Source organism: Macaca thibetana, chromosome 19, assembly GCF_024542745.1.
Source record: "Macaca thibetana thibetana isolate TM-01 chromosome 19, ASM2454274v1, whole genome shotgun sequence".
Classification (NCBI taxonomy): domain Eukaryota; kingdom Metazoa; phylum Chordata; class Mammalia; order Primates; family Cercopithecidae; genus Macaca; species Macaca thibetana.
Window position 1 is genome coordinate 49,662,169 of NC_065596.1, and position 13,934 is coordinate 49,676,102.

The 13,934-nt window shown below is 51.4% G+C and overlaps 2 protein-coding genes across 3 annotated transcripts in view; one reads left to right on the top strand and one right to left on the bottom strand.

Moving 5' to 3' along the window:
* Positions 1-3,180: 3,180 nt before the first annotated feature.
* Positions 3,181-5,502, bottom strand: RGS9BP (regulator of G protein signaling 9 binding protein). The gene has a single exon (XM_050771993.1). It carries the CDS (start codon positions 5,105-5,107, stop codon positions 4,400-4,402), a length of 708 nt encoding a protein of 235 aa, XP_050627950.1. The 5' UTR covers positions 5,108-5,502; the 3' UTR covers positions 3,181-4,399.
* Positions 5,503-6,140: 638 nt separating this feature from the next.
* Positions 6,141-13,934, top strand: part of ANKRD27 (ankyrin repeat domain 27) — an 80,561-nt gene continuing 72,767 nt past the window's right edge. For both annotated transcript variants that reach the window (XM_050771976.1, XM_050771975.1), the window contains exon 1: positions 6,141-6,279. The gene's annotated coding sequence lies outside the window, so the exon portion shown is untranslated. The remainder of the gene's footprint in view (positions 6,280-13,934) is intronic.

The following is a 13,934-nucleotide window of genomic DNA, read 5'->3' on the forward strand; positions in this document are numbered from 1 at the left end:
ATTTTTTTGTTTTTTTTTCCTACACTTGTATTATGGTTTAGATCATACTAAATGTTCATAGAAAATTAATGACTTATGCCTCAAACATCTCTATTTAATCAGGCTTCTATTAGAAAGCAATCTCTTGCGTTATATATAAAAATGAGAACAGAGATGCTAGAGAGCAGCCTATTAAACAAGGCAGAAAGTGACTTTGCTTGTCGTATAGCAGAAGTTCTATTAGGCAATGTCATAACTCCAAGTAATACCAAATACCCCTAATACTTAAAATTTTCAGACTCAAAGAGCTGTTTACATTAATAGATCCACAGGGTGAGTATATTTATTGTAATTCAGGTTTTTCTTTTGCAAGATCTTATCACTACTTTCAGAGAGCAGAAGACCTTCAGAATCAAGTACATATCTGATCCACATATAACTAAATACCCAAAGATAAGCCAAGTGGGTGGAAAGAGGGACAACAACAAAAACTTGTTCATCCTGCCAGGCATGGTGGTGGAAGCTTGTAGTCCCAGCAATTCAGGAGGCTGAGAAAGGAGGATCGCTTAGGCCCAGGAGTTCGAAGTTGCAATGAGCTACATTTGCACCACTGCACTCCAGCATGGGTGACAGATTGAGACCCTGTCTCAAAAAAAAAAAAAAAAAAAAAAGAATAACCTTGTTTGTCCCACTGCCCTCAGTGAAACACATATCTGATGGGTTATTTCAACAATAGCTTCTGCTAAACCATTTTTTAAAAAATTCATAAACCAAAACACAGAGGTTCCCTATCTTAGAAACAGTAGAATACCTTTAGGACTTTATTTTTAGATACACTTTCTTTCTTTCTTTTTTTGAGATGGAGTCTTGCTCTGTTGCCCAGGCTGGAGTGCAGTGGCACGATCTTGTTCATTGCAACCTCCACCTCCAGCATTCAAGCGACTCTCTTGCCTTAACCTCCTGAGTAGTTGGGACTAGAGACGTGTGCCACCATGCCCAGCTAATTTTTGTAGTTTTTAGTAGAGATTGGGTTTCGCTATGTTGGCCAGGCTGGTCTCAAACTCCTGGCCTCAGGTGATCCATCTGCCTCAGCTTCCCAAAGTGCTGGGATTACAGGCTTGAGTCACTGTGCAGGCCTAGGTATATTTTTCAACACAGGGTTATGAAATGTCCTAGCCTTCTCTTGCCAGAGAGAGATGAGACTCTGGGGAAGGTAACAAGAGACTCCATATGCGGGAGGAAGGGCTTAAAAACGTTCTATGTCATCTCCAAAGACACTCTGGGCAACCAGGCGCAAAAGAATTTGAAGTGACCCCTATTCAGATTCACCCACACTGGGTGAAGCAGGAGGTACTTGTTATTAGTAATTGTCAGCTAAGCATGGTGTTTCACACCTATAAATCTCAGGGTTTTGGGAGGCTGAAATGGGAGGACTGCTTGAGCCCAGGAGTTTGAGACCAGCCTGGGCAATATAATGAAGGCTCCATTTCTACAAGAACTAAAAAATAAAAATATTTTTAAAATTTGCAGGGTGTGATGGTGCATGCCTGTAGTCCCAGACAGGAGGATAAGACAGGAGAATCTCTCAAGTCCAAGAGTTTGAGGCTTCAGTGAGCTATGATTGTGCCACTGTACTCTAGCCTGGGCAACAGAGAGAGACCCAGTCTCTAAAAAAAGAAAAGAAAAGAAAAAAAAGTAATTGCAAAACGTTTAATCAGCTTAAGACCTTGTGAGTCTTTTAAAAGCATGATCACGGACACAAACACAGATCCCACATTTGCCCTGAGCTTCTGGAATCTCTTAGTCCCCCTGAGGAGTAGTGGGGGGTTGTGGGGAGAGTGACTCTTAAATCTGGGTGTCCTGACAGCACCCCTTCTGCTATCTACCTCTGCCCCTTGGTCCTCCAAGCTGCCCGTGTGAAAAATGGCTAATTCCTTTCCCCTGGTCACCCCCCTTCTCACTTCTGGGGTAAAAAAGAATAAAAAAAATCCTTGTCGGGTTTCAGCCGATGTCTCTGGAATTTATTGTAAATTACCTTTAGAAAGTTAATTGTGGCCTGGCGAGGTGACTCACGCCTGTAATCCCAGCACTTTGGGAGGCCGAGGTGGGCAGATCACCTGAGTTTAGAAGTTCAAGACCAGCCTGGCCAATGTGGTGAAACCCCATCTCTACTAAAAATACAAAAATTAGCCAGGCATGGTGGCAGTCACCTGTAATACCAGCTACTCGGGAGGCTGAGGCAGGAGATTTGCTTGAACCCAGGACGCAGAGGTTGCAGTGAGCCCAGATCACGCCATTGCACTCCAGCCTGGGCAACAAGAGTGAAATTCTGTCTCAAAAAAGAAAATAAAAGAAAGTTAAATGCATCTGTTTTTAGAGCCTAACTTACCCAAGAACGGGACAGAGCTCTCTCTGGACCACAGGCAGGATTTGGCAGCACTGCTCAGGCAGATGTCATCCTGAGATCAAGGACCAAGCATTTTCTTACTTGTTGATGGAAAGAATTAGAAGCCATTTAACGTTCTGTCATTTGCACCTGTGTGGCTACTCAAGCATATAGATTTTATTTTGCAGTGAAATTATAGAAAAAAAATAAAGAATACTGATTTTAGACTGAGCATGGTAGCTTATGCCTGTAGTCCCAGTACTTTGGGAGGCCTAGGTGGGAGGACTGCTTGAGGCCAGGAGTTTGAGACTAGCCTGGGCAACATAGCCTGACTCTGTCTCTACAAAAAATTAGTTGAGTGTAGGGGTGCACACCTTTAGTCCCAGCTACTTGGGAGGGTAAGATGGGAGGAGAGCTTGAGCCCAGGATTTCAAGGCTGTGATTTGCTGACTGCACCACTGCACTCCAGCCTGGGCGACACAGCAAGATCCTGTCTCTAAAGAAAAATAAAAATAAATAAATTAATTAACTGCCTTAAAAAACATTAGCCAGGTGCGGTGGCACACACCTGTAGTTCCAGCTACTCATGAGGCTGAGGTAGGAGGATAGCTTGAGCCCAAGATTTGGAGACTGCAGTGAGCCACAATCACACCATTGCACTCCAGCCTGGGTGACAGAGGGAGACCCTGTCTCAAAAAAAAAAAGGCGGGGGGGGGGGGCAGGGAAAGACTATTAACTTCAGAAGTAGATGCAATGTATATTTAAAAGTAATCTAAGTATCTGTGTAAAGATGCTATGTTTGACTCATTGGCAGGTATTAATTCATTGCCCAGCGTTCTTTATTAAAAAAACAGCTTTTATAGTACACGCTGTGGTTACGTCATTTTTCTTTCAGAGGATTATTACTTTTTAAAAGCTTCTTAAAAACCTTCTTAAATTCCCAGTTAAAGCTGTTACATTCTAACCCAGTCTCAGAGCTGATTGGCTCAAAACCTCTGTGGGCCAGTAATGCCACATTACCCCGGAGGGGCTGGCAGCGCGGGGGTCAGGGAGCTGCCAAAGCCAGCCCTCCTACTGGCCAGCACGCACATTCCAGGGGATAAATAGGATTAAGGGCTCTAAAGAGGATTCCCAGCCCTCCTGCAAAGGAGGATCAAACACTCTGGTCTAGCTCTGGAACAAAAATAAGCCCCAGAGAAGGAGAAAGTGCCTGTTTAAACACCAGGTGGCCCCACCCCAAGCCTCCGCTCTTCCTCTCTCCCCCACCTCTGGATGGCTGGGGAGAGCCCCTTTCCGCAGGCAAGTGTGCGCACTGGATCCAAGTCCGTGAGAGTGGGTTCAACCCACCCTTTTTGGTTTCCTAAATAGGGTCAGCCCCTGAGCAGCAGTGGGAGGTCATGACCTCAAATCTCTTCTAGCTGCTTTTGGGGACGAGTGGATAAACTGTTAGGAAGCGCTGTAGCGCGTCTTAGAGAAAGCCCTTTGTATGAACTGCTCTCAGGACACTCTCCTAAATTTAGGTCCTGAAAGATTAAGGTAATAAAAACTGCTGACATTTGATTGCAATTTTTCTTGTCCAGGAAACAGACCAACCACATAGAACCAAAAAGCGCCCCTCTCCAAACTTCACCCCACCCCACCCACCTTTTCAAACTGTCCCGCGAGGAGAGGGGATGACACTGGCAGGGGTGGGCACCAAACTCGGACTCCCTATAAAGATGCCCCAACAGCACACGTGTTAATTCATTAACTCGGAGGGATCTGGGGTCACTGTGACGGTTTTCTACTAATAGGGAATAAAGCTCCTGCGGACGTTAGCGGTAATGCCCTGACGGCCTGCGCAAAGTTAACTCCTCCCGGGCCAGCAAGTGGAAACCGTATCCTGCCCAGGCAGATGTGCACTGGAAACGCGCATGTCCCCATGCACACACGGGGTTTTAGGACCACTCCCCTTGCACAGGCCAGACCCCACACCCATCTCTAGTCTTTTCTCCGGGTAGGGTGCGGTGGCAGCAGGCGGCCGTCGGATGTCCATCAGCTCAGCTTCGCCACGCACACGGCTAAGGCCACAGCCGCCAGCAGCACGGCGCCGAAAAGGATGGCGGCCAGGGCCTTCCTGGGGTCGCAACCCCCTCCGCGCTCCTCCACGGACACGACCGAGGAGGGGCCGGCGCTGACTGTGGACAGGAGCTCGGCGCCCGCCGCCTGCCGGGCTTGCACGGTCCAGCGGGGCACGTTGACCTTCATCTCCATGTTGTCGATCATCTCGCCCACCTGAAGGACCTCGCGCTCCAGCTCCCGCAGATCCGCGACGTCGAAGTCGCCCTCCGCCTCGAGCCGCAGGCTGCGGGTGCTCAGCGCGCGCGCCGCCACACCGGAGGAGGCGCCGGCTACACCTGTGCGCACCAGCGGCCGCCGAGGCGCGTGCAGCGGGAACGCGGCACCCAGCTCCAACGCGCGTCGCATATCCGCTTCCAGCAGGTCCAGGCAGCCCGAGAAGGCCACCCACAGACGCTCGAACTCCGCGCGCTCGTCGGCGGCCAGGCCCCGGTCGCGCAGCACGGCAGTCAGCCGGGCGCAGGTGGACACCGCCAGCTCCTGCGCCTTTTGGCGCGTCTTTTGCAGCTCCTGCCGCAGGTTCTGCGAGTCCGCCGAGCCGCCGACGGTCAGCACCAGGTGGTGGTAGCACGCAGTCGTCTTGTTGAGCCCATCTAGCAACGCCTTGCACTCCTCCCTCGCCATTGCGGTGCGCTCCGGCTGGGCCCTGCCGCCTCAGCGCGGCAGGACGCGGCTAGCCCCCGTTCCGGCCTCGGTCCGCGCGGCACGAACGCTCCTCATGGTCCGTGACTCGCTCGGCGCTGCCGCCAACGTCCACGGAGCCCGCCCGGGACCCTCGACGTGCGCCTCTGCGGACGGGGCGCGGAGAGGGAGCCCCGTTAGCGGTCCCCCGCTCCCTCGTCCATCCTCCCAGGCGCACTCCGAGTCACACGCCGTATCTCTTCGCCGCCCTGGCCTCCACGGTGGCTCCCTGGGAAGCTGAGGGTTAGGTCCCCATCCTCCGTGGGTGCCAACCCCCGGGCAAGCAGGATGCAGAGCCGCGCGCTCCGCCTTAGGCGATGCCAAGGGCGGCCGGGTAGGGTTGCCTAGGACCCGCCCACCCCGCCTGTCCGGGCCGAAGCTGCCACCCCCTGGATCAGGGGTAGGCGGGGCTCCGCGCGGGGAGGTCACGTGTGGGTCGCCCATTCCTCCCTCCCCTACACCCCATCCGAGTTCTGGAATGTTAGCGCTCGAGAGATAAAACACGTCCTATTTTACGGATGGGGAAACTGAGGCCCAGGTAAAAAGCGGAGCAGGCTCCCGCGGAGTTTTTACCAGTGAGGGAACTAGAACCCGACTATACTGACTCCCGGACCGTTTCGGCGACAGGACGTGGGGTGCCTCGCAAGACTGGGCACCTCCGTGCCCCAAAGCGAGCAGTGACTGGCAATCCGAGGGACTGGGCGCTGCCGGGGTCGGGTGTCCCAGGCGCATCGCGCTCTGCTAGTCAGTGCTTCCGAGCGTGTACCCCACCTCTAGTGTCAGCCCCGGCTCCCAGCCCTGCCCCTCACGTTCTGGGCACGCGCAGTTGCTGGCGCGGGGCGGGGCCAGCTGGAGTAGGAAGCGTAGGGAGCCGCCTGAGCCCCGCCCCCGGCTGGGCTGGACTCAATGATTGCTCTGTGCACACGTCACTCTGGGAAACGACGGTTTCTCACTGGGTCAGCTGTGGCGCGGCTCCGCCCCACGGCGGAGTAAGGGGTGGGCTATAGGGCCCGATCGCCGCGCTAGGGTGGTGGGCAGCGAGGTCCCAGCAGTGGACGAGGGAGGTGCCACCGCCGCCCAGGATGGGCTGGGAATGAAGCCATGTAGCCTTTTAAGTAAGTGTCCTCGCGCTGGCCTCCTCCCGCGCCTCCCCTTCCGCGGGACGGCTGCGCCTTGGAGCGCGGCGGCCGGGCGGGGCCCGGAGAGTGAGGGGGGAGGGGCTCCCTGCTCTCCGCAGTCCGCTCCCGGGTCCGCCAGGTGGCCCCGCGCCGCCCTAGACCCCGCGTCCCCAGGTGGGTGCCCGGTCCGCAGCCGGCGCGCCCAGCCCACTCCGCCCCTTGGGTCTGGAGGAGAGGGAGCGGTCGGTGCGGAGAATGCGTTCTCCAAGCCCCGCTGCGTAGACACCGGCGGGTGGGGCCGGGGTCCCGGGTCTGGGGGTTCGGACCTGGCGGGGCGCGGGCGGTCGCCGCGCGGTTTTCCGGCGGCCTAGGGGCTGCTGGAGGGGAGGCGGCGGGTGGGGGTTCTAGCCGCGCGCCCGGCGGTTGTGATTTCCGGGGGTGGGGGGGTGAAGAGGGCGCGGAGTGGGGAATCCCTGGCTGCCGGCCTCTCGCGGGGCGGGGGTCTCTGCGTCCCCACAGGTAAAGATTGTTAAAGGAAAACTCTTACGCCCCGAGAGACGTTCTGGATTCTGGGTCTGTTCCGTCTTTTGGTTGAAAATGGACTGCCCAGGAGCGCACGAGGCACTCGGTGCCCCCTTGGCTGCCCCTCGAGGTGCAGGGGACGTAGGCAATCGCGGCCCGTGCTGGGCGAGGGAGCAAGGGACAGGTCTTCGTTGAGGATTTAGAGCATGCAGGGAACGAGGGCTGCTGGCAGTGCTGGAGGGACTGTGAGGCTGCAGAGAGCTCGGATTTTACAAGTTGATGGGTTTCATGAAGAGAGGCTCCTGTTTTACTTTAATAATGCACTCTTCCCACTGGCCGAAGAGTAGAGCAGTGGATTTTTTTTTTCTTTTCTTTCTTTTCTTTTTTTTTCTTTTTGAGACAGGGTCTGGCTCTGTTGGCCAGTCTGGAGTGCAGTGATGCCATCATAGTTCATTTCAGCTTCAAACTCTTGACTCAAGCAATCCTTTCACCTCAGCCTCTGTAAAGCTAGGACTACAGGTACATGCCACTATGCACGGCTAATTTTTAATTTTTGCTTTTTTTTTTTTTTTTTTTTGGTAGAGATGGGATCTAGCTCGGTTGCCCAGGCTGGTCTTGAACTCCTGGACTCAAGCCATGGTCTTGTCTTGGCCTCCCAAGGTGTTGGGATTACAGGCACTAGCCACCACGTTTTGCTGAGCAGTAGCTATTATCGTTTCGAGATTAGCCTGGCATGAGGTCTGGTGTTGAGGTGGCCTGAGGGTCCGGTGCACTGAGCCCCGGGGCCTGCTGTCACTCAGGGGTCTGTCCTTTAACTGGGTGAGCAGTAGGCTGGGTGTTTGCTGCCAGGGCTTGGGTACTCCAGGCCTTGACCATTGTGTGGAAGGGGGGTTCTCAGCCACCCACATGCTACATGGGTTTGTTTCCAGGGGAATAGTAGTATTCAGGACAAAATGGGTGGAAAGAGGGAAAACTCTCTTTCCCTTCAGGGGGGAGCTTTGGAGACAGCAGAGGGTGAGGAAGCTGCAAAGGTGGCCAGAGGCCAGACATGCCAGGTCCTGAGCACCTAGCAGAGAAGTTGAGGGCTCACCTGGTGGGGAGTAGGGGGAAGCCTTTGAGGAATCCTGCAGAGCTGGGTGTTGGAAAGATGAGTTTGTTTTGTTGCTGGTGGACAGGTGTGAGTGACATCCAGGGGACAGATCCAGGAGGCACAGCCCGTAGGCCTTGGAAGAAGGGGGTGCAGGATGAGAGCAGGAGCAGAGATTTTTCCTGACCAGCCATAGGGACAGGAATGCACCTGGGGCTCTGACGTTGGATAGACTTGTGTTCCCAACTTACACCCAGCCTTGCCTGGTGACCTGAAATAATCTTGGCCGGCAGCTTCCCTGGGAGGGCAGGCAGAGGTGTCTGCAGATGGCCTGGGGTCAGGGTCTCCATTGTGCCTCTTTGTGGCTGTTAAACTGTGTCTCCTTCACCAAAGCAGCTGCTAGGTCTTTGTTAGTGATGTTTCTGTGTCCCGGTTAGGGTTTCTGTGGCATCTGTCCTGCTGGGGATCTTCCGGTCTGTCATTTGCCAGCACTAGGCTGGTGTCCAATGACTCCATCCTCTCATAGAGGAGCGGAGGAACGTGACCATGTCATGATAGGTACCAGTCCTAGAAAGGATTCAGCCCAGAAGGATCCAGACTCGATTTGTCCTGGGGTTGATTCTCCGTCTGAGGAACACTGAGAAGTGGCTCTAGAGCTCCTGCCCATCTGCCCAAGGTACTGGTGGAGGGTGCATGGTGGTTCTCCCTGCGGTCCGGGAACAGGGCGATGCAGTGGCATTCAGAGGGGCTGTTGTGCTCCTCCAGACTTTTCTGCTCCCTGCATGGTCCTGCCCTGGTTCCGGTCCTGGCTTCTCTCTAACCCTGCACATTCCAGCTATCACGGTGTTGGGCTGGCACTGAGCATCCTGATTGTTTTGGGCTTTTTGCCTTTGTGCCTGCTTGGCTGTGACCTGGGGCTAGCCCCTCACCTACCCTGGATATGGACAGTGGAGTTCCAGCTCTTGTGAGGAATGACCTCTCCCTGGGAGCTCCGGCTTCTTCTTAATGTGCCACTATCGTTTTGTTCAAGTGGGTGAGCAGTTACTCCATGTCTGCAGGGAGCCAGGCGCAGGGCTGGGTGCTTTAATGAGAAGCTTGGAGAAGAATATGGACAGGATCTCTAAATGTTATAGGTCAGAAGGACACAAGTGACTGTAACAGCATTTATTACATCACCACATTGTTTCCATTGGTATGAAAAGTAGATGAATAGAAAGTTTGCGTTTTTCGCCTTTTCGTTCTGAATCATAAATTGGACCAAATGGAGAATACCGCTCATCTGTTGGGAAGCGTTCCTGGTCAGAGTGTTTGGTTAGAGCCCTGGAAGGGCAGGAACAGCCATCGCAGGGAGATTTCAGCAGGGAGTGCATCTCTGAGGAGGCTGAATTCCCCGTGCTGAATTCTGCTGAGCTGGGCTGCACGCTGTCACCAGACGGTTCCTGACCAACCAGACTTATCTGAGCTCGCAGGACGGTTGAAGACCACAAAACCACGAGTGTGCGCACTGCCGCCTGAAATACTAGTTTGAGGCCTCACATGGCTCTGCTGTTCGTAGAATAACTGCAGATAACTCACATTTAGGGGTATTTGGTATCTCCAGCTAACTCAACTGGATTTTCTGTACATTTTCCCATCATTTGAGCCCAAGCAGGGATGGAATTTTTTTTAAAGAAGTTTTGTAAGAAGATTCACTTATCTTTCCAGTTTTACAAGAAAAAGTCCGTTTTCTTTGCATGTTATTTTAAATAGCAAAGTAATTCTTTTTTTTTTTTTTTTTTTTTTTTTTTTTTTGAGACAGGGTCTCACTCTGCTGCCCAGGTTGGAGTGCAGTGGCCCAATCTCAGCTCACTGCAACCTCCACCTTCTGGGTTCAAGAGATTCTCGTGCCTCAGCTTCCCAAGTAGCTGGGATTATAGGCGTGGGCCACCACACCCAACTGATGGTATTTTTAGTAGAGACAGGGTTTCACCATGTTAACCAGGCTGGTCTCAAACTCCTGACCTCAAGTGATCCACCCGCCTTGGCCTCCCAAAGAGCTGGGATTACACGTGTGAGCCACTGTGCCCAGCCAGCAAATGAATTGTTGCAGGTAAACTTGACAGGGTATAAAACTGTTCTTTTAAGCATTTTACCCTATATAATAATTCAACTCTGGCATTAAGCACCAGATTGTATGAGGTTATTACCTTTTTTTTTTTTTTTTTTTTTTTTTTGAGACAGGGTCTTGCCCTGTCGCCTAGGCTAGAGTGCAGTGGTGCAATCATAACTCATTGCAGCCTTGACCTCTTGGGCTCAAGTGATCCTCCTGCCTCAGCCTCCCCTGGCTGGGTGTGTGCCACCATACCCAGCTAATTTTTTGATTTTCCTGTAGAGACGGGGTCTCACTTTGTTATGCAGGCTGGTTTTGAACTCCTGGGCTCAATCATCTGTCAGCCTCAGCCTCCCAAAGTGCTGGGATTACAGGTGTGAGCCACTGCACCTGGCATATTACAGTTTTTTGGTTTTTTTTTTGAAATGGAATCTCACTCTGGAGTGCAATGGCATGATCTTGGCTCACTGCAACCTCCGCCTCCCAGCCTCAAGTGATTCTTCTGCCTCAGCCTCCCTAGTAGCTGGGATTATAGGCGCCCATGCCTGGCTAATTTTTGTATTTTTAGTAGAGACGGGGTTTCACCATGTTGGCCAGGCTGATCTTGAACTCCGTCTCAGGTGATCAGCCTACCTCAGCCTTCCAAGGTGCTGGGATTACAGATGATAGCCACTGTGCCCGGCCCTTTTTTTAAATTTAAATTTAATTTTTTTATTTTTTATTGAGACAGAGTCTCCCTCTGTTGCCCAGGCTGGAGTGCAGTGTCATGATCTCGGCTCTCTGCAAGCGCCACCTCCTGGGTTGAAGTGATTCTTATGCTTCAGCTTCCTGAGTAGCTGGGATTACAGGGGTTTGCCACCATGCCCGGCTAATTTTTGTATTTTTAGTAGAGCCAGGGTTTTGCCATGTTGGCCAGGCTGGTCTCAAACTCCTGACCTCAGGTGATCCGCCTGCCTCGGCGTCCCAAAGTGCTGGGATTATAGGCATGAGCTACTGCACCCTGCATGTTACATATTTTTAACACTAGGACAGAAAGGTTGAGAACAGTGTTGGACAGAGGTCCTTTTTTTCATCTTTTTTCATGTGACAGCACGGATGAAAGGACAGAGCTCTTTGAATCCCTACTCCTGGACAGAGGGTTCAGTCTTTAGTGACCAAGAGGTCTGAAGTCCAAGATAAAGCAGATGACTTGGGGCCAGATAACAGCAGGCTCTGTCCGCGCAGCAGTGCTTGTTAAAGGACATGGTGTTTTGATGTGGCATTCAGTGACCTTCCCTTCCCTTGCTGTTCTGCTCCTTTCTGACCTCTGCTTGGAGTCTTATTACTTTCCCATCCTCCACCTCATCCCCCTTCCCTGCTGTTTTCTTTCATTTTCTTTTTCTTCCTTCCTTTCCTTTCCTTTCCTTTCCTTTCCTTTCCTTTCTTTCCTTCCTTCCATCCTTCCTTCCTTCTTTCTTTCTTTCTTTTTCTCTTTTTTTTTTGTGAAGGAGTCTTGGCCTGTCACGTAGGCTGGAGTGCAGTGGTGCCATCTCGGCTACTGCAACCTCCACTTCTTGGGTTCAAGCAATTCTTCTGCCTCAGCCTCCAAGTAGCTGGGACTATGGGCGCCCATGACCACGCCCAGCTAATTTTTGTATTTTTTTTAATAGAGACGGGGGGGTTTCACCATGTTGGCCAGGGTGGTCTTGAACTCCTGACCTCAGGTAATCCACCTGCCTTGGCCTCCCAAAGTGTTTGGATTATAGGTGTGAGCCACCGTGCCCAACCACTGCTGTTTTCTTCTCTGGTCCTTACCTCCCAGCTCTGTTTTTAGTTCGTCCATGGAAGCCCGTCCTTGTTGCCTCATCTTGGGGGTGGAAGTATTGGTGTTCCTCCAGCATCTTTTCTGAAGCAGAAAGAGCATCTTTTCCCAGCTTGAGTCTGACCATATCGCCTCTAGTTTCTCACATGGCTTTCATCCAGAGCATCTTTTACTTTTGCAGTATGCCACGTAGAACCAACTATGTCAGGAACTAGAAAGAGTTTTGTTTTCTTGTGACTCTGTCCCAGCAAAATTGCATTATCTCACTGTGGTGGAGACTCATAAAGGGATTATCTGGGCTCCAGTAACAAGTGAATTTAACAATTCAAATAGCTGAGTTGTTGCAGAGGCACCCCTGGGGCCCAGGCAGGGATTACATACAACCATTTTTATGCTAGTCTCTTCTCCCTAGGAGGACTGACTGGGAGCTCACAGGCCTTTTTCAGGCAGAACCCAGGGCACCCGCAGCCAAGACAGTTCTGGCTGGACCTGGGGGATTAGGTGAGGGGCCTGTATGGCTGGCTGTTTTGTGGACTTTTCTATCTGGGGAAATAAAGTATGACTCTTAGGCTGGGCATGGTTGCTCATGCCTGTAATCCCAGTGCTGTGAGAGGCTGAGGCGGGAGGATTACTTGAGGCCAGGAGTTTGAGACCAGCCTGGGCCACATAGCGAGATGCCATCTCTACTAAATGAATGAATGAATGGCTCTTGTTTAGCCTTGAGTCGGCCAGCTGAATCTCAGTTTCTTCATCTGTGACACGGGCTAGTGATACCTACTTGCCTAGAGTTATTGTGAGCATTAAAATAGGATGAGGGCTGGGTGCGGTGGTTCACACTCATAATCCCAGCACTTTGGGCGAGCTGAGGCAGGAGTATCATTTGGGCAACATAGCAAGACCCCATCTGCACTGAAAATAAAAAAAATAGCTGGGCACAGTGGCTCATGCCTGTAATCTCAGCACCTTGGAGTCCGAGACAGAAGGATTGCTTAAGTAACATAGTGAGACCCCATCTCTACTAAGAATAAAAAAAAATTAGCTGAGCATGGTAGTTCATGCCTGTAGTCCCAGCTACTTGGAAGGCTGAGGCAGGAGGATCACTTCAGCCCGGGAGGTCAAGACTGTAGTGAGCTGTGATTGTACCAGTGTACTCCAGCGTGAGTGATAGAGCAAGACCCTGTCTCAAAAAAAAAAAAAAAAAAAGACGAGGACTGGGCACAGTGACTCATGCCTTGTAATCCAAGCACATTGGGAGGCCAGGGCAGGAGGATCACTTGAGGTCAGAAGTTTGAGACCAGCCTGGGCAACATAGCAAGACCCTGTTTCTACCAAAAACAAAACAAAACAAAAAATTTAGCTAGGCCAGGTGGCTCAGGCCTGTAACTGTGGCACTTTAGGAGGCTAAGGTGGGAGGATTGCTTGAGGCCAGGAGTTGGAGGATGCAGTGAGCTATGATTGTGTCACTGCACTCCAGCCTGGTCAGTAGAGTGAGACTCCCAACTGGTAAATAAATAAAGGTGAGCGAGTAAAGATGAGGATGTATAGAAGTTATCACACAGTGCCTGGTACAAGGACTCTCTCAAATGGTGGCTATTTTTACCATTATTCCCAAGGAATAGAATTCATCATGGAGTTACGTATGCATAGTGTTTTCCCAAGGAGGCATTCTGGATCCCTGTTACATAGTGAGAGAGTAGCTCCTGTTTCATATTTCATTCATCTAATTGTATCAAGGATAAATTTACTTTACACTTTTTTAATAGCTGCTGATTTTCTCATGTTAATGAAGAGAGAAGTCCCCAGGCTCAAGCTCAAGCTTAGCATCTAATGAGGTTTTTTTTTTTTTTTTTTTTTGTCTTTTGAGATGGAGTTTCACTCTTGTTGCCCAGGCTGGAGTGCAATGGCATGATCTCGGCTAACTGCAACCTCCACCTCCTGGATTCAAGTGATTTTCCTACTTCAGCCTCCCGAGTAGCTGAGATTACAAGTGTGCACCACCATGCCCGGCTAATTTTTGTATTTTTAATAGAGATGGGGTTTCACCATGTTGGCCAGGCTGGATCCGCTCACCTCGACTTCCCGAAGTGCTGGGATTATCAGGTTTTAAATAGCATTAATTACCTTTATAATTTTTAACTTTAAGATGATGTTCT

Excerpts from the sequence above, each read along its gene's own strand:
- RGS9BP (XM_050771993.1), bottom strand. The coding sequence starts at position 5,107 with ATGGCGAGGGAGGAGTGCAAGGCGTTGCTAGATGGGCTCAACAAGACG.